Source organism: Chlorocebus sabaeus, chromosome 7 (genome assembly GCF_047675955.1).
Source record: "Chlorocebus sabaeus isolate Y175 chromosome 7, mChlSab1.0.hap1, whole genome shotgun sequence".
Taxonomy (NCBI): Eukaryota; Metazoa; Chordata; class Mammalia; order Primates; family Cercopithecidae; genus Chlorocebus; species Chlorocebus sabaeus.
The window spans coordinates 97,633,787-97,657,252 of NC_132910.1; the positions used below are offsets into that span (position 1 = coordinate 97,633,787).

The 23,466-nt window shown below is 35.2% G+C and overlaps 1 protein-coding gene across 3 annotated transcripts in view; it reads right to left on the reverse strand.

Annotated features, from left to right (window-relative positions):
- TTC29 (tetratricopeptide repeat domain 29) overlaps window positions 1-23,466 on the reverse strand; it is a 254,589-nt gene that overhangs the window by 171,190 nt on the left and 59,933 nt on the right. For all 3 annotated transcript variants that reach the window (XM_037992745.2, XM_037992737.2, XM_037992744.2), the window contains 2 exons: window positions 11,899-12,111; window positions 4,900-4,985 (listed from right to left, as the gene is read on the reverse strand). In XM_037992745.2, the coding sequence (XP_037848673.2) occupies window positions 4,900-4,985; window positions 11,899-12,111 (299 nt within the window). The remainder of the gene's footprint in view (window positions 1-4,899; window positions 4,986-11,898; window positions 12,112-23,466) is intronic.

Genomic DNA, 23,466 nt, shown 5'->3' on the forward strand with positions numbered 1-23,466 from the left:
TGTATTTGCTTGCCTTGCCTTTCCCAGACTATGAATTCTGGCATAGCCCATTTGGCACTCCTTTTTCTCTCAAACTAGCATTACCCCTACTGGGTTCTATTATGCACATAACAGTTATAGTTTTTCAGAGGAATGGGTTGTGCAAAGTAGAGATAAGACTGCTGAAAGAGTCAAGATTTATTGACCTGAAAGAGAAAAGAAGGCAGGAATTAGAAAGACTAATTTTCTTGCAAAACAAACAAACAAAAATGATGAAAAGCATATTACCAGTGATTAGTAAAGAAAAGCGTGTGGATTTCAAAATACGCATGGAATTTTCTACCAGGAAACTAAGCTCTGTCAGTTACTCTCACCTACACTTTAATCAATAGCTCTTAAACAGAACATAATCAAAATAAAAATTCATTAATTTGCTAATTATCTGCAGTTAGAAACTTAGCTGAATGTCAGTCCATGTGATTGAGTATGAATGTTTGTGCACCATTTAAGGTTGTTATCCATTATCAGTTGTTTTGTGTATGTAGTAGCAGCTATGCTAGATGACTATAAGCCGTTACAGGTTGGACTAGTATAAAAATTATACATGAATGTCAAAATGATAATATTAGGCTGTGTTTATAAAGGGAAGCCCCTTTATAAACTAAATATAAACAAGTTGTATATTTGCCAAATGGTATGAGGTATGTCATGTACGAGGTATATAATTATATTGTTAATGCATCTTACTCTAATATCTATGATCCAGGTAAATTGTGTTTACATCAGCCTTTTTTTTTTCAGTATACAGCTAGGTTGTGGGGATTATTGATAAAACTACATACTTTTAAAATAATAATTTTCTACTGTCTTGAAAAGCAAGGATTCTGTTTGTTGTAGTAAATCAATTTCTTGAATGCTTGGTAATTTTTTGCATCTTCACTTCAGGAAGTGACACACACACACACACACACACACACATATATATATATATATATATATAGAGAGAGAGAGAGAGAGAGAGAGAGAGAGAGAGAGAGATTTGTTACTTATTGTAAGGTACTGGCTGCCATGATTATAGAGACTGAGAAATCCCACTATCTGCTGTCTGTAAACTGCATACCCAGGAGAGCTGGTGCTGTAGTTTGAAGACCTGCAATCTGGTGAGCCAGTGATGTAGATTCAGACGGGGTCTGAAGACCTGAGAACCATCAGTGCTGACAGTGGAAGATCAATGTCTCTGCTCAAACAGTCTGGTCAAGTAAATTTGCCCTTCCTCTGCCTTTTTGTTCTATTGAAGCCCACAATGGATTAAATGATGCCCATCCACATAGGGGAAGGCCATCTGCTTTACTCAACCCACCAATTCAAATGCTAATCTTCTCTAGAAACACCCTTGGAGACATACCCAGAAATGTTTAGCCAGCTATCTGGGCATCCCATGACCCAGCCAAGCTGATGCATAAAATTAATTTTCACATATAATATTTCCACTCTAGACTTCCTTTTAAGCTCCAGACCCTCATATTTAACTGTCTACTTGAACTCTCCTTGAATATCTTTAAAACTCCTCCAATTCTACGTATCCAAAACTGAACTCTCCATTTCCCCACAAGCCTTTCACATTCCCTACTCCTGTAAACAACACCAGCATCCATCCAGTTCCACAGCCAGGAACTCAGGGCCCATCTTTGCACCTCTGTTCCCCTCACCTCCTATACTTAGCCTCTTACCAAGTCCTTTATAACTTTTGAATCTGTCTAGTTCCCTCCATCTTCACTACTACTGCTCAAGTCCAGAGACTTAGATTAGTGAAAAAATAATAAAACCCAATAATTATCGAAGGTTTATTATAAACCAGGGAGACAGTCTTTTAAAACTTTACATAAATTATCTCTTATTATCACCCTGTGTATTAGTTCCCTAGGGCTGACATAAAAATTACCACAAACTAAATGACTTAAAATAATAGAAATGTATTCTTTGCTAGCTTTGAAGGCTAGAAGTCTGAAATCAAGGCATCAGCAGGGCTGTGATCTTTTTGAAGCCTCTGGGAGAGGATCCTTCCTTGCCTCTTCTATCTCCTGGCAGTTCCAGGGATTTCTTGACTTGTGACTGTATCACTGCACTATCTGCCCTTGTCTTCATATGGTCTTTTCCTCTGCGCATGTGGCTTCCTGTCTTCTGTTTCAAATCTTCTGCCTTTTTCTTATAAGGATGTTTGTCTTCATATTTAGAGTCTACCTGGATAATCCAGGATGATCACTTCATCTCAAGATCTTTAACTTAGTTACTTCTGCATTCACAGGTGCCAGGGATTAGGAAGTGGATTTTTTTTTTTTTTTTTTTGAGGGGAGTAGCATTGAACTCACTACCCTTTATGAAATAAGTATAGTTATTACTCCCACTGGATAGATGGGGTAATTGAAACTTAAAGAGTGTAAAGGACTTGCCCAGTGTCACACATTTAATAGGTTGTAGGGACTAAAGCTTCCCATATACTTTCAGAGAAACGATTTCCATACTTTTCTGAAAGGAGTAACAGTTTCAAGTAAAGTAATTCATCCCTTGGATGTCAAATATTCCTTCTTCAATCTATTCATTACTAGACTATCCTATACCACTAGGAATAGGATACACCAGCATTTCCACCTCTAGGAATCCATTCATGGATAAATTTGTCACATCTGATGAAACTGTTCACTGCCACATCCTTTACAATAAAAGTTATGAGAAACAACCTTAATGCCCAGCAGTAGAAGATGTTTGAATCCATTATGGCACAGTCACACAACGGGATATCATGTAGACCCCTTAAGATAAGGTTTGTCCAAATTAACACAGGAATAGAAAATCAAATACCACATGTTCTCACTTATAAGTGGGAGCTAAACCTTGGATACTTATGGACATAAAGACGAGAACAATAGACAACTAGAGGAGGAGGGCAGTGGCTAAAAAACTATCAGGTACTATGCTCACTACCTGGGTGACAGGATCAATCATACCACAAACCTCAGCATCACAAAACATACTCAGATAACAAATCTGCACATGTACCCCCAAATCTAAAAGTTGAAATTATAAATAAATAAATACAACGAAACTTGTCTATAGTTAATAATGGTGTATTATATACTTGAAGTTTACTGACACTAGATCTTACATGTCCTCACACACATACAAAAGAGGTTAATATGGGAGGTGGTGGACAGGCCAACTAGTTTGATTGGGGAAATAATTTCCCAATATATAGATTTATCAAAACGTCACATCACACATCTTGAATATATGCAATGTTTATCTGCCAATCATACCTCAATAAAGCTGGAAAAATTAAAATAATAAAACTAGACATGCCTTTATGCGTCAGTATGAAAGAAATTAACTCAAGGTGCATAACAGTGCATATAAAATGCAACAATTTTCTAAATAACAAAAAAGAAACATATATATGCACTTTATAGATATTTGAATATATAGAATATTTTTGGAAAGATAAGCCAGAAATGTGTAACTGTGTTTGTCTCTGAGAAAAGAACTGTGAGACTGAATACAGGGAGAGAAAGAAAATGTAGTTTTCATTGTGAATTTTATTGTATTGTTTGAATTTATTTTGTGCTTGCATTACCTGAGAGAGAAGGAATATCTATCAGCTAGTTTTCACCTAATTTTCCATCTTGATCTCCAACTGAATCTCATCTTCCACCTAAGTCCTTGCTTCCCAACACACTGAGTACGTCCCTGTTGAGTGTATACACATGTGTGCACACGTGTATATCTAGTGTTCTATCATTGTGGACTCTGATGTTTTCTACATGTGTACATCCTGTCTTTCAAAAACTTTTTTTTGGTGCAGCTTCCCTGGTCTTCAGTGTTGGAACCAACCACTCCTCCCTCTGCACTTAAAAAGCCCCTGTTCATCCTACTTCGAATTGTGGTGATGCTCGCAAGTTGTTTGCCCTCATTAACTTAACTCCTAAAGGGAAGTGTGCATCTCATTGGTCTCTGTGCTCCCCAAGGTATCAGAAACAAATCTTTGCTGCATGCTAATCATTAACTAAAAAATATTAAGCATAAGAGTCATCTAGGAAAACCTATGTTTTCTTGATATCCGATTGTAAGGGGACTAGAGGAAAATATGTAGCCCAAATATAGTAATTCTACTTTGCAAAAGATATCTAAAGGAACAAAGAAGATCCTAAAAACTTAAAATCCAATATTGTGTATCAAACTGGATTATTACAAGAGATGTAGGTGAAATACTTTAAATACATAATAGAGGTAAGAGAAGAAGAAAAAATGACTTCAGTTATAATTCAGGAAAGATCACCCTTGACATTTTTACTTGTTTGTTTGTTTTTAGCCAAAAAAAAAAAAAAAAGACCTGGTTGCAAAATAGCTGAACAGTGATTTGATTATAGAGCAAGCTACTTCTCAGACTGGGACTAACACCCACCTCCACCTCTGTTGCCTCCTCACTACCTGCACTGAAGAGCTACATCAAGGCAGCTCACTCTATTGCTTAATAACCACATTTTTGTGCGTGCAAAATTTCCCAAATCATATTATAAAATGACTGTAATTTCTTTTTTGTTATTTACTTTTTACCATCACTTAAACCTATTTCCCCTTGTCCTTGTTGATATGGGCATATAGAGGGCCATATTACTCCATTTATTTAACTTTCACATATCCCAAAGAACTTCATAGTAATTGATTATATACCACTGTACCTTCAATAAACAATAAAACCAATTTTTAAAATGCTTCTAGCATATTGCTATTCTGCTTTAATATCAGTAAAAAGGCACACCTATGTCAGGCCTAAGTCATTTCTGTTGGCCTTGTAATAATATATAATAAAATAAAATAAATATACTAAAATAATTAAAAATGGTAGTGATTAAAAGTTTAGCTTACTGTTAATGCAGTTTCATATTCCTCAGCAGCTAAGTGTGCTAAGCCCAAGTAGTAAGAGGCTTCCCCTTCCATCTTTTTGTCACTTCCTGAAGTGAAGATGTAAAAAAATTACCAAGCATTCAAGAAATTGATTTACTACAACAAACAGAATCCTCGCTTTTCAAGACAGTAAAAAATTATTATTTTTTAAAGTATGCAGTTTTATCAATAATCCCCACAACCTAGCTGTATACTGAAAAAAAAAGGCTGATGTAAACACAATTTACCTGGATCATAGTTATTAGAGTAAGATGCATTAACAATATAATTATATACCTCGTACATGACATACCTCATACCATTTGGCAAATATACAACTTGTTTATATTCAGTTTATAAAGGGGCTTCCCTTTATAAACACAGCCTAATATTATCATTTTGACATTCATGTATAATTTTTATACTAGTCCAACATGTAAAGGCATACAGTCATCTAGCATAGCTGCTACTACATACATAAAACAACTGATAATGGATAACAACCTTAAATGGTGCACAAACATTCATACTCAATCACATGGACTGACATTCAGCTAAGTTTCTAACTGCAGATAATTAGCAAATTAATGAATTTTTATTTTGATTATGTTCTGTTTAAGAGCTATTGATTAAAGCGTAGGTGAGAGTAACTGACAGAGCTTAGTTTCCTGGTAGAAAATTCCATGCGTATTTTGAAATCCACACACTTTTCTTTACTAATCACTGGTAATATGCTTTTCATCATCTTTTTTTTTTTTTTTTTTTTTTTTAGCAAGAAAGTTAGTCTTTCTAATTCCTGTGGTATCTTACTAATTTTATTTCAGGAATTAACCACTTCTTTCCAAAAGCAAAATGTGTGAAGATATAACGTGGTTCAACATGACATATCTCATACCATTTGGCAAACATATAACTTGCTTATATTTAGTATATTAAATATAACATTGGCTTCTAATGTGACTAACTCCTAGCTAATGCAAATGCTGAGTGATCTAACCTTTGTTTTTGGTCTTTGGAAAGTAAGTGATATGGTTTTGATGTTTGTCCTCTCCAAATCTCACATGGAAATGTGATCCCCACTGTTGGAGGTGGTGCCTGTGGAAGGTGTCTGTGATGGGGGCAGATCCCTCATGAATGTCTTGGTGCCATCCTCATGGTAACGAGTGAGCTCTTGCTCTATTAGTCTACATGAGAGCTGATTGCTTTAAAGAGCCTACCATCTCTCTTGCTCCTTCTCTCGCCATATGACATGCCTGCTCCCCTTTGCCTTCCGCCATGATTGGAAGCTTCCTGAAGCCCTCACCAGAAGGAGATGCTGGCACCATGCTTGTACAGTCTGTGGAGTTTTCAGTTAAAAAAAAAAACAAAACTCTTTTCTTTATAAATTACCCACCCTCAGATATTCCTTTATAGAAATGCAAAATAGATGAATACAGGAAGTATCCTTAGATTTCTGAGCTCCACATTCCAACCATGAAGGATGTCAGCAGGAACAATATTTCACGCTGCATTCACTCTCACCACTCACCAAATAACCACTGCTGATGCAGCGGCTCTTTGAAGACTTCAAGGAAATAGGATGGCAAATGCCAGTGACAGTATTTTTTCTTCTTTAGCTATTTCCCTGATTACAGAGAATTACCCCTTCAAGATCTCATTTTAGCAGAGTTGATGATGCCAGTGATCCAGTAAGGGGAATTTTAACTCTTAAAATTCAGCTGGGCCCTAACTTTTTCTCTGGTATAGGATTACGGGTTCTGGGACTAGTGAAGACAGAATAGAAGAAAGAGGCTATGACAGGAAGCTACTTATTAGAGAGTTAAAAGTTGGCTGTATGTGTTATGTATTTTCTGTGTCAAGTGGTGTAACTGTGTTAAAGCACTAGCAACTGGCTGGGCTGATATAGCACCATCATCTGCATCTAATTTTATGTGAGTGGAAGCTCAGCAAAGAGGAGAAAGGAAGGAAAACATCATCTATTGCTACTGATACAGTTTGGAAACACCAAATATTAGTTTTTAAATAATATTTAAACATGAGAACTTTTCTTATTCACTAATAGAGACAAAGTTAAGATAAAGTGAAAGCAACAACATAACAGAGAAAAATGTCAGTAAGAATAGGATTAACAACAACCAAAAAGAAAAGGTTAGGTCTAAAATCTTGGCACTACTAAAATTGAGTGACACATCAAAACTGATGCTTTAGAGGACAGAGACATAAAGAGAGAGAAAATAAATAATAAAGAATAATTACATAAGGTGTATGCTAACAAGTGTTCTAGGGAGAAAATAGAGCAGGGTAAGGGGAATTGGGAGAGCCAAGTGGGGGTCCAGAGGACAAAGCAGGTTTCAATATTAAATATGGTTATCAGAGTAGACTCCATTGAAAAGGTGGTATTCACAATAATGTGAAATTAAAAATACATAATAGAATTAAATTTGGGAAACTTGCATCTATGTGGAAATTAAAGATGCTCCTAAATGAACAGTAGGTCAAAGAAGATCACAAGGTAAACCAAAAAATATTCTGAAATAGATGAAAATGAAAACACAACAAACCAAAATTTATGGGATAAAACTAAGATGTGCATAGAGGGAAATTTATAGCTATAAATGTCTATATTTAAAAATAAGAAAGTCCTTTCCATCTTATAAAACTAGCAAAAGAGGATACAACTACATTCAAATCAAACAGAGGGAAGGAAGTAGGAAAGACTTGAGTGGAAATGAAAAAAATAAAGGATAAAAAATCCATAGTGAAAATCAACACAACAAAAAATGATTCTTTGAAAAAGTCAACAAAATTAACAAATGTTTAGTTAGATTAAAAAAAAAAAAAAAGAAAAGAAAAAGAAGAAACCCTTAAATTATTAAAATCAAGAATGAAAAAAGGTAAATAACTACAGACCTTACAGAAATAAAAAGGATTATAAGAGAATTTTGTGGACAATTACATACTAACAAGTTAGATAAACTAGATGAAACAGACAAATTCCTGGAAAGATACAAACTACTGAAATTGACTTAAGAAGAAATCAAAACTCTGAATAAATTCATAACAAGTAAAGTAACTGAATTAGTAATTTAAAAACTTCTCTGAAGAAAAGGCTAGTCAGGCGCAGATGACTTCACTGGTGAATTTTTAAAAAATATTTTAAGAATTGACATCAATCTTTTACAAACTTTTTAAGCTTTTACAAACTTTTTAAGCAATTAAGAGAAAACACCTCCCAAATCATTCTATGAGGCCAGTATTATTTTGACATCAAACCAGACAAAGACATTACAAGAAAAGAAAGCTATAAACTCATGTCTCCTATGAACATAGACACAAAAATCCTTAACAAAATTACTAGCAAAGCAAAATCAGTAACATATAAGGATTATACACCACGATCAAGTGGAATTTAGCCCAGCGATGCAAAGTTGGTTCAACATATGCCAACCAATCAGTATAATATACCATATTAATAGTATAAAAGACAAAATCATATGACCTTCTCAATAGAGGTAGGAAAAAAGCATTTTGCAAAATCCAACCCCCTTTCATGTTAAAAACCCTCAATAAACTTGGAATAGAAGGGAATTTTCTCAACAAAGTAAACAGCATCTACAAAAAGCCCTCAGTAAATATACTTCTGTTTAAAACTGTTGCACTAGAGGTTCTAGTCAGATAAATTAGGCAAGAAAAAGATAAGGCACACAGATAGAAAGGAAGCAGCAAAACTTTATTTGCAGATACCATAGTCTTATATACAGAGAATCCTAAAGAATCCATAACAAATTATCAAAGCTAATAAATGAGTTTAACAAGGTTGAAAGCTATAAGATCAATATAGAAAAGTCAGTTTTATTTCTACGTACAGGTTATCAACAATCCGAAAATGAAATTAAGAAACAATTCCATTTGCAATAGCATCAAAAGAATAAAATATTAAAAATAAATTTAACAAAAGAAGGCAGTACATGTACACTGACAACTATAAAACATCATTGGAAGAAATTAAAGAATATTTAAATAAATGGACAGATAGCCCATATTCATGGATTGAAAAACTTAGTGTTAAGACGGCAATACTCCCCAAATTGATTGACAGATTCAATGCAATTCCTATCAAAATTCCAGCTCCCCTTTCTGCAGAAATTGACAAGCTGATCCTAAAATTCACATGGAAATGCAAGTGATGAAAACAACCCAAGCAAACCTGAAAAACAGCAATGTTACAACACACATTTCCGAATTTCAAAACTCACTACAAAACTAGAGTAATAAAATCTATGTATTGTTGTAGTTGTAAGTTAGACAAGAGAGATCAAGGCAATAGAATTGAGAATCCAGAAACAATCTTCACATTTATGGTCAAATGATTTTATATGGGGTGTCATTACAATGTATTGAGAAAAGAATAATGTTTTCAACAAGTATTACTAGTACAATTGGATATCCACTTTCAAAATATGAAGTTGTACCCTCCTCACACCACATTTGTGCACGCACGTGCACACACACACACACTTGAAAATAGATCATAAGCTTAAATATAGTTAAAACTATAAAACTCTTAAAGCGTAGGAGTAAATCATTGTGACCTTGTATTGGTCAAAGCCTTCTTAGTGATGATATCAGAACAGCAAAAGAACAGCAAAAGAAAAACTAGATGAACTGAACTTTATCAAAATTAAAAACTTGTACTTCAATGAATACCATCAGAAAGTGAAAATAAAACCCACAGAACAGGAGAAAATATTTTCAAATCATATATTTAATGAAAGACTTGTACATAAAATATACATGGAATTCTTAAAACTCAATCATAAAAAAAAAATTTAAACCGGGCAAAGAATCTGAATAAAAATGTCTGCAGAGAAGATATCCAAATGGCCAAGAAGCACATGACAAAAAACGCTCAATGTTACTGGCCAACAGGGAAATGCAAATCAAATCCACAGTGAGATACCACATTACACCTACTAGGATAAGTATAATGAAGAAGATAGAAGTAACAAGTGCTGGTGAGGAAGTGGCTAAACTGAAACCCTTATGTATTACTACTGGAAATGTCAAATGGTGAAGCCACTTTGGAAAACTGGTAGCTCCTCAATAAGTTGAACACAGTTGTCATATAACCCAGTGATGCCACTCCTAAGCATACAATCAAGATCTTTGAAAAGTTGTACACAAATGTTCATTCTAGCATTATTCATAATAGGCAAAAGGTGGAAACAACTCATATGTCCATCAACTGATAAGTGAATAAAGAAAATGTGGTATAACCATGCAATGGAATGTGATTTGGCCCTGTATGATGGATGAACCTTGAAAACATTATGTTAAGTAAAAGGTGTTGGCTGATGCTACATTTGTGCATTACACCAATGTACCCTAACAAAGGAGTTGGCCGACAGTTGGTGTCAGTACCCCTTAAATACTATGTAAACCAATGTGAGAGGCATGCTTTATTTGGGTAATCATCAGCTTGCTCCTTCAGGCTCCCTGATCAACGTAGGAGACAAGAGTAACGGGATACTTTGTCCCAGAATATTTACCCTCTTTAAGAGCTCTGAAAAGTATTGTGCAATCCTTTAACCTATGTACTTTCTTCGAAGAAAAATGTGGGGACAAATATTTATTGGTTTTAAAAGACATTAAAAACTATAACAGCTTAAGAAGTAAGTCTTCTCTTGTTCTCCTGATCTGATCTTTGGTAAGCGAGAGATGCTTTTTGAAGGAAGACTGCTTGACAGGCTCTGACTGTTGGCAGAGACCCAAGGAACTTTTCTTTCTTTGTGAACTACCTTAAAACTTAGCAAAGTAAACCTAAAGTAAGGTATCTTTTCCTAATCAATGCATTCCTTTTCATTGAAATTCCATGTAACTTTCCATGTGACTAAAGTTTGCTGCTGAAATTGATCTAAGAGCTAACTATGTGTTTACCCTTTTGGGGGAAGATACTAGACCACTTATACAAAAGTAGTTCATTTAATGAGATACATCTTTCAGGGGGTGATTTCCTGTGAGTATGTTGACTAATATTATTGAAAGAAGTTACAGAGAGACTAAGCTGTTTATTTTTACTCTTTAGTAAATTAAAATCACACCCAGGAAATCAGTCCTGCTCACTCTAAATAAGCCATCTATTATTTAATAAACCAATCAATTAAATATATCCATGAGCTAATACACTTCAGTTCAGGAGCATAACTTTTATCTTTTTCTCCTTCATGAAAAGGCTATTTTATTAATAAATTACTACATGGTAACAAAATATCCTTGCATTTCAGAAATTAAAAGCTTGTAAGAATGTGCTCCAAATTTTTTCTTTGTATTTTACATGTACAGAAATGATACAGACTATAAAAGACATGAGCAGCTCTCATAGAAGCATTTTCACTGCTTTAAGTGTACATATACATCACCTGGATATCTTGCTAACCTGGGGATCCTGCTGCAGTAGGTCTAGGGTGGGACCTGAGACCCTGGCTGTTATAAGATGCTGAAGCTGCTGGTCTAAAGGCCACATTTGATCTAAAATATATTACAGTCCTATTTTCCTGTTACTGATAACTAAATATATATCATATTTTCCTTGTTACCTGACAATGGGAAATGTGCAAACAATGAAAGGTCTCTAAGACTCCAAGGAATATACAACCACATACACACATGAACATTGCACATACCCACACTTAACTTTTGCAGATGATCTTACCTTCTCACTTTAGGTTCTTTGTTTTACAGCACTACTCCCAGTGGATTGTAATTTTGGAGATAAAGCTTTCAAGAAACTAATGGATTTCTTGTTGTCAGCACTAAGGCACCTCCGTTTTACAGTGAAATTTGATAGTAAATTGATGGCATTTGTCTTTGCATTTCATAGGAAATAATCACCCTAACACTTGACGATTTTTACTTCACTCTTGGGAGAACCAGTGTCTACCCATTAAAGAAAACAATGTGAGAGTGTTCTTTTCTACCCACCTTCTTTGGCTATTTCAGAAGCTTTTATTAGAATTTTGATGGCCTGTTTGTATTCTTTATTTTGCAGCATTTTGTCTGAGAGTAATCTGTAAGTCCTCAGGAGACTCTCACAGGCCAACAAGTTGAGAGAGCGGCCTGTCTCGTCCTTCCATATCCGCCCCTGCGTCAATTGATGGAATGCTTCATAATGCTCAGCAGCTTCCAGAAGATGACCTGAAGAATAAAAGCCATTCATAAGTATAAACCAGAGGTCAGAATGCATTTTCAGAAATTTTGCATGAATTTTAGCTTTACTATTAAATGGAGAAACACCATGGATTATGGTGAAAGATTTCTAAGGCTGAAGATGAATTAAACTGGGAAAGGAGCTATCTCTAATTGGACCTCAGTTTCAGCATGAATTTTAGATAGACACCTGCAAGAGGGAGGGATGTACTCTGGCTAGTAGAAATTTACTGGGCTTGCATATGTTTAGAGAGGGTGTAAAAGGCCAGCAATGATTATTAATCACCATCATATTGGCTAATATTTCTTTAACATTATATATGCCATGCATCCTGCTATGTGCTTTATATGTATTTCTCATTTAGTCTTCAAAACAATCCAATGGAGTAGGACTGTTCTGATTTCCTATTACAGAATAGAAAGCCAAAACTTAGTAAGGTTAAGAATTTTGCTCAAGATGGCAAGTCTAGTGCTATAATATCCAGGAAATCTGACTCTAGAGCTGATACTATCAACCAATATCCTCTACTGCTTTCCCAACAGATTGCAATTTCATCATTCTTTTTTTCTTTTCTTTTCACTCTGTCACTCAGGCTGGAGTGTAATGGTGCAATCACAGCTTACTGCAGCCTTGAATTCCTGAGCTCAAGCGATCCTCCCACCTCAGCCTCCCAACCTCATCATTCTTAAAAAAGAATGCATCCATTATAAACTTCAGATTCAAACATTATGGCTCCTTAAACTGCTTCTCAAAGTTTGACTGGACTTTCCAATGAGGTTTTTGTATATTCTATTTAGCTTTGAATAATTACAATGTAACTAACTGCCGTTTTGGATTTTACCCTACAATAAAATCCAAAGTATATCTTCTCCAAGCTAAAACTCTAAATTAGCTGTAAGTAATTTTTTTCCTTAAAATATGAGCAAGCATATTTCTAGAAGAGGAGTCTGCAGCTCCATACAGTGGATTTAGTATTTTACTTGTTCATTTCCTCATGGGAATGCTCACAATATCCTGAAATGTAAATACTCTTTTCTGGTATTGGAGTTACATAATTGGAATTGATACGAAGAACACTTACATCTAGGCCCTCCAACCATAGTGGTTAAGAGTGAGTGTGGGCTCCAAGCAGATGGCCTGTTCCTATCCCAGCTTTCCCAGCTTTTGTTTAACCTCAGGCTAATTACTGCCCTCTGTGTGCCTTACTTTATTCTTCTGCAAAATAGGATTACTGTGTAACTTTTCAAGGTACTATTGTGAGAAATGAATTCATGCATGTACAATTATATGTTACAGGGCACCTGCTCAGGAAACACAGCTAATGTGATCAGTTGGTACAGTAATAATATCTTCAGAAACTCCAGCAGGCAAACTGAAATATAGCCACTAATTTATTATGTTTATTAAGTATAACTTACTCTTCCCACAAAAAACAAAAATTAGTTGAGTCCCTATAACAATATTATCATGACATATTAAATTAACCTATGCAGGTTATATTAGACTCAATATCTTTCCTCAAATGAATTTCATTGAATAGTGTTGGTTGGAGCTGTTTCCATGACTATTGCATATAATTTCTTCCTATTTGTTGCATTGAATTTGTTACCAGAATTAGTATTAAAGAATGCACATAGAAATAAGAATAGTATTCTCAAAGAAAAACAACCAGTGGTGGTGGGTAATCAGTAAACACTCTGTAAAAATTCAGTGGACAGTCCAGGCACAGTGGCTCACACCTATAATCCTAGCACTTTGAGAGGCTGAGGCGGGTAGATCACGATGTCAGGAGTTTGAGACAGCCTGGCCAACATGGTGAAACCCCGTCTCTGCTAAAAATACAAAAAATCAGCTGGCTGTGGTGGTGCACACTTGTAGTCCCAGCTACTCAGGAGGTTGAGGCAGGAGAATCACTTGAACCCAGGAGGTGGAGATTGCAGTGAGCTGAGATCGTGCCACTGCACTCCAGCCTGGCAACAAAGCAAGATTCCATCTCAAAAAAAAAAAAGAGCAAAATTCAGTAGACATGGACAGTCTAAGTCCTTGCTGAGCCATGCAGGGGGGCATGTTAGCGAAGATACATACAGAAAGGGCAATGTGTACTGCAGACTTGTTTATAAATTTATATTATGAAACTTTCATATGATAGGAGACTGCAAGCCATAGGGATGATTTTATACAAGTCTATCTTGTTACATGAACAAGTGTTTATAATAAGTAAATATATTAGGAAACATAAACAAATTTAGAAAGCATTATCAGTGCTATATCTGGGAGGTAGGATTATGGGTAACAGATGGTTTCTTTTCTGATTTTCTGTTTTCTTTTTCTTGATTTTTTTTTCTGTTTGCTTATTAGCATTTCCTAAAGTTTCCATCATCAAAGCATGTTTATTTTGTCATCAGGATATACAATGAAAGTCATTTAAGAAATAATGCTCAGTCCCTTTTTCACATTGATACAAATACTCAAGGTAGAAGTTCATGGCTCTCATCTATCTTTACTTCTAGCTGACACTTTTTTCTTACCTTCCAGAAAAACAGGCATAATTTTTCATCTCTCTCATGTAGCACCTCTTACCAGAAACACCTTGCTACAAATACCCACGACCCTCATTTTTAAAAACTAGAATGGAGCATTGACATATTTGTGTGTTATATTTCCTTTGTTAACTGTATTTCTGCCTATGAAGTATACCACTGCAGCCCTGGAAAGATGTATACAAGAGTTGCGTTTCTTTTTTCATCTAGTGTCCATCTATTCATAAAGTACAGACACGTATTTCTTTTTGCCCATGTAAGTAGGGAAAGGAGGATATAGAATGCTGTGAGAAAAACAGATAGTTCCAGAATAGATAGGGATCATAAAGGATATGAAGCTCTGGGTAACTCAATTAGAATTAGATGCAAATGAGGTATAATGATGTCAATAGCAAATGAGAAGTGATATCCATCTCCAAAATTTGATCTATATGGGGGTAGAAAGGGGAGGTGAGGGGAGGGTCGAGTAGGAAAAGAAGAAGTGGAAGAAATCAGGACAAAATGGGAGGTGGGAAGAGTGGAGTGAAGGCTGGGGCTGTGTCTTCGTATTCCATATCAGCCAGATGTCCTCTGTGTTACGTTACTGGGTCTTGGGTTGCTGTTAGGTATCCTGGATAAGGCTGCCAAAGCAGGAGTGAAATAAGGATGGTCCTCAGGACACTGGTTTCATCTGGTGCCTTCAGAAGGCAACCTTGGGATGGTTAGAAATAACAGTAGTCTTTTCAGTTGGATTTGCTTTTTGCTAGAGCTGCAGGGCTAGTATCAATGTACTAGTTAGCTCATGGTTATTGGCCAAAGTTCAGCTCTCAGAAGGGTCTGTTTGGAGTCTTCCCTGAGGTAGGAGCTTGAGATGCTTGGGTAAAAGAGAACAGTGACCTACTCTTTCCTGAAGGTCTATTAGGTGCTAGTCAAAATGCAGGGCTTTTCTCCCCCCTACACATTAACTTACTGAACATTCCAAAAACTGGTGAAGTATATATGATTGTTGCTTTTTCACTAAAGAGGAAACTGAGACTCACAAAGTTTATATGACTCAAGTATATGCCCCAGACTTATCATAAGTGATGATTAGGATTTAAACCCAAGGTCACCAAAAGTCCACACAACTGGTTCCACCACATCAGATACTAGTCAACAAATAAAGAGCCAGGAAACTTAGGTGGAGTGAGATAAATTCTCTGGACATGAATCTCTTGTGTTAAAAATGATGACCAAATTTGCATGATTCCTAGTCTCTTCCAGTTCTATAATTCTCCAACTTCGCTCAGGCCACCATAGGTCACCTTTAAGAAAAGCACAGATGTGAGCCCCTGATGTGCTTCTGATCGGTCTTTCTGAAGAAGCAGTTGTATAACCAGCTATTTCTGAATTCCTTGCTCTCTTCTAAGCCATGCAGTGACATCTGTGGAGGGCTCTGGAATTCCGTGGGTACCCTAGACTCAGGCACCTGTGGCCTCATCTCACTATTCATGGTTTCACTTCCCCCTGCTTCACCATTTTCCCACAGATGAGGTCAGTGGGGTCCTGATTAGTACTATTTTAAATGGAGGTCCCTACTACACAGAAGCAGTTTTCCAGTCCTTCTTATATGTAGGGAATCATTTCTAAAAGCTTTCAGTGGCAGTAAATAAGTCAGCAAGAAAATAAGCCAGCAAAGATTTGATCCAAATGACCACAAGCACACAAATGACTTATCTGCAATTTCTAAAGGCTGGCCAGAATTTAAAGCATATATTATTATATAGTAGAATATTTGATTTAAAAATATTAAAAGATATGCCCATGCTATGAAGAGAGCATAATAATTTAAATATGCAAGCATTTCCCTTTAAGCATGATTAACAGTGATATGATTTCCATCCAATGTCTATTTCCAACTGTGAATTGGATTTTTAAAATCATCTTGTTTTCTGAATAATCGTTCTGATATTAATTAAGACTAGACATTTATTAAGATATAATGCATACTGCTTTTAACTGAAAATTTTAAATTCAATTTACCTGAGAGAAATATTATAAAAGACCTCAATATGGTGATCACTTTTACTAAGCTAAATATAAATACCAATGTAGATAATGAATCAGATTTTCTCACACGACTCATAGCATTCCTTTATAACTTCTACAAAGTGTTCATATTTAGTCTACCTTTTGGCACCAAATAAACTTTAATACAACAGGATCTAGAAATCTCAGTTGGTTCTGATGTCAATCTTTTAGAAGGACAAGAACAAGTGTTTAAGTGTCCAAGGTCTGTCCTTCTCTGGAATTATCAAGTGTTGACATTATTTTAAATCAAGGAATAGGGACAGCAAAAAGAGGGATAATTTTACCAATGTATCACAAATATAAAAGTTCACAGAAAGCAGGACAAAAAAGAAGGCCTGGGGACTATTCACAGGTATGAAAGTCTTGGTAGGGGAAAGTGAGTTTTCTCATGGTGCACCAGGAATCACCCGCAGATCTTCATCATCACTGTGAGTAACCAGATCACAGTGGTAACCACAGTAAGGAAGACACTAACTGCTGAATTAAAGGCCTGCATGCATGGCTCTATAGCAAGCACAAGTCCAGACAAATCCACCAACATTTCATGTGAACCAGGGAAGAAAATAGAGCCAAAATGTTTTGTTGGAGAGGCTGGGGATGGCCCTCCACAAATACCCTAAGTAGTCAATTTATTTCAATAATATGAAGTAGGATCAGAAAACACATCTTAGGAGAACACTGTGAACAACTGCATTAAACAAGAGTATCCAGGTATGAATAGAAGTAGCCTAAACCTAGTTTTGTTTTGTTCATCAATTATATGACATCTACATAAACAATGAGGAGTTTGGCATGCATTCATAATTTTTCAACTAAAGGAACAAGCACTCAAAATAAAACTACTACAAGGGAGTTTTACTTTATCTAAAGCCCACTCAGACAAGAAATCCATCCATTTATTTAAAAATACAAACAAAACCCAAACAATGTTGTAAACTGCAAAATGCTTGGTAGGATGTTAAGACAAACACAATGTAGAGAAAATAAGATTTTATATAGTTGGGTATTATCCAAATTGTTGCTTACCCTCTTCCCTGCACAACATCTCTGAAAGTTTATAGATATTTGTTGTATCACAGCAGATGTCTAGAACAAATATTAAGCAAAGGAGAATGTATATGATCTCTCCCATTTTAGTTTTTTTTTAAAGTAGGAAGATTGACTAGATATTAACACAAATGGGTTTAAATGTGAAGCTGCCATAAAAGCAGGAACATAAATGTAATTCTCCCAGCCGCTATTTTGATGCACATTTTTGATTCCATGAATATTTTATGAAATGGCCCAAACTAAAGCCATATAACATTCCTGCATTACTGATGCTTGCGCCCGTAAGCTACGAACATTAGAGGCATGATTGAGTGCATTAAAATGAACTCATTCAGCAGTGCATTGATTACTTGAAGGGGGAGGGAAACAAAAAAAGAAAAAAAAGGAAAAAAAGAAGTTGCTCCACTTAAGAAAACAGCATACAAATCTAAAGTTTGCAACACAATAAGGGCAAAAACAAGTTTAAATAAAATAATATGCCATAAATACAGCATGACTCTGTCCAGATCTGACATTAATTAGACAAGGTGTTAATTATGTCCAAAGATGGCTGCTGGTATTGTTCAGGTAATTTAAAATGTCACAATCTCTAAGACGCATAGACTGGTCTGTTTTAGCTCCATGCATCAGCAATTCTGAAAATAGGTAATTATTTCCTTTTCTATTGACTTGTACATTTGCCAGTAAAAACAATGCTGCAGAAACAATTGCATGAAAATAATTTGACAGATCCATAAGACCTGTTTCTTCAGCAGCACTGGTATAAGTCTTAAGCATATTTAGTTCGAAATTGTGCACATTTGCTGAAGACTTTAGGGAAATATTCCACTTTAGTTTAAAACAACAACCTAAAGGAACAATAAAGCTTTACGTGTATTATATTACATTTTAATCTGGAGCTACTGGACATCTTTGGTGCAAATTACCATTCTGTACAACAGAGAGATAAAATCTGCTAGAAGCAATATTGAACAGTAGCAAAAAGAGAAAAATGTTATTGCCCCTTTGTAAAAACAAAAGACACTGCTTTCCATTTTGTCTTAACTGCATGAACAATTTATACTATCTTAAGGTTTTTACATTCAATTATGATAATTATAACAGCACTACAAATGCTGAAATAGTTAAGGGCTTGCCACACTTCCAGCGGAAACTATCACTTTCAAGGGTTTATCTCCTGTCACAAGAGATTTGTTGTGCACTATAACCCACTGCACACCATTGCAAAATGGAATGCTGGAAAACAAAGATTTTGTTCGGTAACTCAATAGCATCCCTAATAAACTGAGAAGAAAATGTGCCCATAACTTTTGACTAGCTACTTTTAGATATTTAGAAGAAATGTAAGATGCTAGTTTAAAAACGGAATCCTCTCTTTATCATTTGGAGTGCTGATTTCAAGTGGACATTATAGGAATGCTACCACACACCAGTTAAAGAGTATCGATCATATTGACCAGACAATGAAAACAATCCCATGTAGACAGGTTTGGGAGAACCTCATTCAGGGTTTTATTACTGATGTTGGAAATAAAAGTTCACTTTTTTTAAATCCAGAAATTTGCCTGGATCTCCAAAATATTCTGGAGGAAGTGTTATGAATTGTTGCTGTTTATGATTTCAGACAGCTGAATTGTGGCCAGTAAGCAAGTCTGGCTGCTCTTGGTCAACAAACCTCCAACAGTTGGTTTCAATTTAAGTTTTGTGATTTCTAAAGATTAAGTATTAGGCAGCTTACTCTTAAAAGAGCATAACTGGAGGTATCAAAATTACTCAAAAAATTTATTTTAAAAAAGTAACACATGTGTATAATGTATAAAAAGTAAAAAATTAATATCAGCCGTTATGAACCTTGTATAGTTGGTAGAGTTGACTATTTTCCTTATATAATAAATTGTTTTACTTTAATGTTCCCACCTTATCTTAAAATACTAAGTAAAAAGTGTCGATAGGTATAAACATCTGAGGAGAAATAAAGTTAATATTGACATTAGATCAACCATTGAATTATATTTGCACAAGCCTTAATCAATAATGTAATTTTTACTTGAATTAGATATTGCTCATGACTTTATACAAACCACATTCAATTTGATTTCTACACGTTTATGTGAGCAAAGAGAAAGGTATGGAAACATCTATGCCAAAGTATCAGTATTGATTATTGAAGATGGTGATGAGGAGAGTGAGGAGAGTTAACTTTTCCCCTTTACTTCTATGTTTTGATGTATGACTAATGTGTTATTTTGGATATTATGACAAAACACAAAAAACTGAAAATAAGATATTTAGATGAGTATGGAGGGAGAGAAATAATGTTAGTTGAACTTTTACTATGTGCCAGGCATTACAGTAGCTGCTGCTGCTCTTTCTCTGTGTGTGTGTGTATGTGTATGTGTGTCTGTCTGTGTATAACCTTACTTCACTCACCTTCAGGTGTTAGTATCTTTTTGAGATGAGGAAACTGAGCCTCAGGAATTGTCTTGCCTAAATTCACATACTCAGTAGGTGGCGAACCAATGTCCAAAGCCCACTGTGGCTTTACTTCTTCAGGGTCATTCCCCTTTTTAGAAAATGGGTCAAATATTTAACATCAAAGCCAGAGACCAAGTTTTGGCCATCTGCCCCAGTGATATCATTGGACCATTCACACACTGCTTCTGAGCTTCCTTTCCTTAACAATTCTGAAGCATGGACAACTATGCCAAGCTCCAGATGTGGTTGCAACGGATGTGAAACAACTGTCAGCACCTTGCTCAGTGCCTGGTGCTTCACAGACATCCAGTAACTTTTCACGTGGAGTTATCTAGTTTTTTTTTTTTTTTTAAATTTTCAAGTTTGCAATTTGTTGTGCATCTGGATGGGTCTTTTATAGGGAATACCTTAAAAGTTAAATGTTATGGAATAATATCACTTTTTCAGATTAAATGCCAGCTGAGGCACTAATTGGAAACAGCACACTTCATCCAACTCTAACACAATACATAATCCTTACACTCCTGGTCAGTTGTACCTCTGAAGAGAGATTTTAGGGGCAGTGCCTCTCCTTAGACAGAGGAAATACTGCCTCCTGAACAGTTTATTCAGTGTAGCAAGAACGGTGGGCTCGGTGCCACTGTTCAAGACCTCCTTGCAAAGCTTTGAAAAAAGAAAAACCTGCTGCAGAGCGGGCACCTTTGAATGAGGCTTCCTCTCAGTGCTACTCGTTAAGCAGTAAATAATTAAAACACCCTGAAAAAGACAGGTAAAATACAAGCAGCAATGTCAGTATCACAGACATGAAAGAGAAGGGGAAGAAAATGAATTGAAAAAAAAAAGAAGCAATGAAATAATTCATTTGAAGCTCTAATAAAGTTTCATTTGCAGTCTTGTTTAAAGATATATCAGACTTTAGGGATGTAACCTAATTACATTTTTATTCTAAATTCCATTCAAAGATCTTGGACTTTGATTCTTTAACATAGATCAAACACGGCATAATTTTCTTGTGGCTATCAATACTTAAAAAGGATCTCTTCATTAAATACTATAAGGTCTTATGAACATGTACACATAGTAGATGAAGAATAAACTGACATGCCCCAAAAAGTGACAATTAATTTATGTAGAAATAGGAATGCTAATCCACTTCTTTAAGAAAGTTTTTAACTATCAAATTCACTTTCATTCAAGTATAAAGTGACTCAGTTTCTACACTGGTCTAGTCGGATGCACCTTCGAAATGTTTACTAGGGCTGGCTTTCTAAATCCATTCTTGGAATTTACTTTGAAAAATGAAGTGTGCACATAGTGGCAGTGGGAAGTAGCCTCAAAATCACACAGACATTAAAAAGGAGGTGCTTTCAAGAGACCTGCAGTTTGAGTGTTAGTGAAGGGTATATGACAATCATCAATGCTTTACACTTAGGAACTAGTTTGATTGGCTTTATTCCATGTTGTTACTAGGAAGTCTGAATGCAATCATGTGTGTGCTCTTTCAGGGAATCTTTTTGGAAAAACTTCCTCCAGAGGGACTTTTAAGATGCAAATTTGGGAGCAGTTTACAAATGGGGGAAATGAACAAGTAGGATTTCTTTTTTGACTATGAAGAGGAAAAATGCTCCCAATGAACTTGCTTAGTTGTACAAAAGATGTAATGAGACGGGAAAGTACACTAGGATTTAAAAACCCAGATAGAGAAACCTACAGAGAGCTTTGGTCATGACTCAGCAGCAGCCATTGGGAGTTCCTGCTGGAGTTTTTGTTTGTTTGTGTTTTAATTTAATAAGATGTCCTTTATTAGTTTATGCCATTTTCTCTTGCAACACCCTGGACATAAAGGAGGCATTATTGTTAAAAATTTTTAAATATGATAGTAATTTTAAATAGAAAATAAGAGTTATTTAAAACCAAAAATAACCATATTATGCTTGTCAAAATCTATTCATAGCAAACAAAGATGTTATCATCTCACCATTTTTGGTATATGAATACAATACCAGATTAAGAAAGGCAGAAGAAAATTTTCACATTCACTCTATTTAGGGTGACCAGCTCAAGTTTACCCAGGGCTTTCCTGGATCTGGAATCCCCTTGGTCCCAGGCAAAATAGGGTGATAGTACCCTACAACTGACCCAAAATAACAAAAGATTTTGAAAATGTAATGCAATAAAGCAAAAAAAAAAAAAAAAAAAAAAAAAGAAAAGAAAAGATAAGATATTTAGCAAAAATACAATACAAGTTTAGTTATTTTTAGGGCAAAACATATTGGCATGAATTAAACAACACAGGAAAAATCTTAAGTATCGCTGACACTGCCATTAATCACTGAAAATGTACTTATTTTGGTCAAGTTTCATTCTATTCTATAATATATCCATGTATAATTTTTACACAGTGTAAAGGACTGAATACAATTTTTCTACATACCTAGATTATTTTATTAGAATGACATTCCATATTATTTATTTTCATAATCACATTTTAAAAGGCTGTGCAATATTTTTTGGGGGGATATACACTTTAATCATCTATCTGTCTAGTATTTAGATTACTTCTCTAATGTTTTTAACTATCTTAATATTTTTAGAACTGGAATTGATAGATAAGGGAGTGTGGCAAATTTTACGATTGTTAGGTTGGTACAAAAGTAATTGCAGTTCTTCCATTAAAAGTACTTTTGCACTAACCTAAAACCATTTACCATATTACTTTCCAAAACCATTTAAATGATTCACATCATCATGAGCAGCAACACACATGTGTTACTTTAAGAAATCATGATTACTTTTTTTGTCCCTATTATAAGAAGTGTTAAATGGTTCTTTACAATTATTCAATTTGATTTTTAGGAAGTTGATTATTTTTCTATGTATTCATTACTTACCATATTTCATCTTTGGTGAATTTTCTGTATTTTTGCCATTATATTATAGTTGCCGACATTTTTCTTACCAATTGATGGATACATAAAAAAATAGTTACTTAAGCTGTATTATATATAATGCATATAAAGTTAATTTTTCTCTTTTTCCCTACCTCCTGCCCTATATCTGAATACTGATGCTGTCTCCTCTGCTGTAATGTCTGATAATCATCCTTTCTTTCAATTTATTCAGCCACATACCAACCCACTCTCTTCCCCAGTCTGACTGACTCCTGTATCTTCCTTCTGCTTTTCATTTTCTCTGTTGTAGGTTACGTCACCCACATTTGTTGAACAG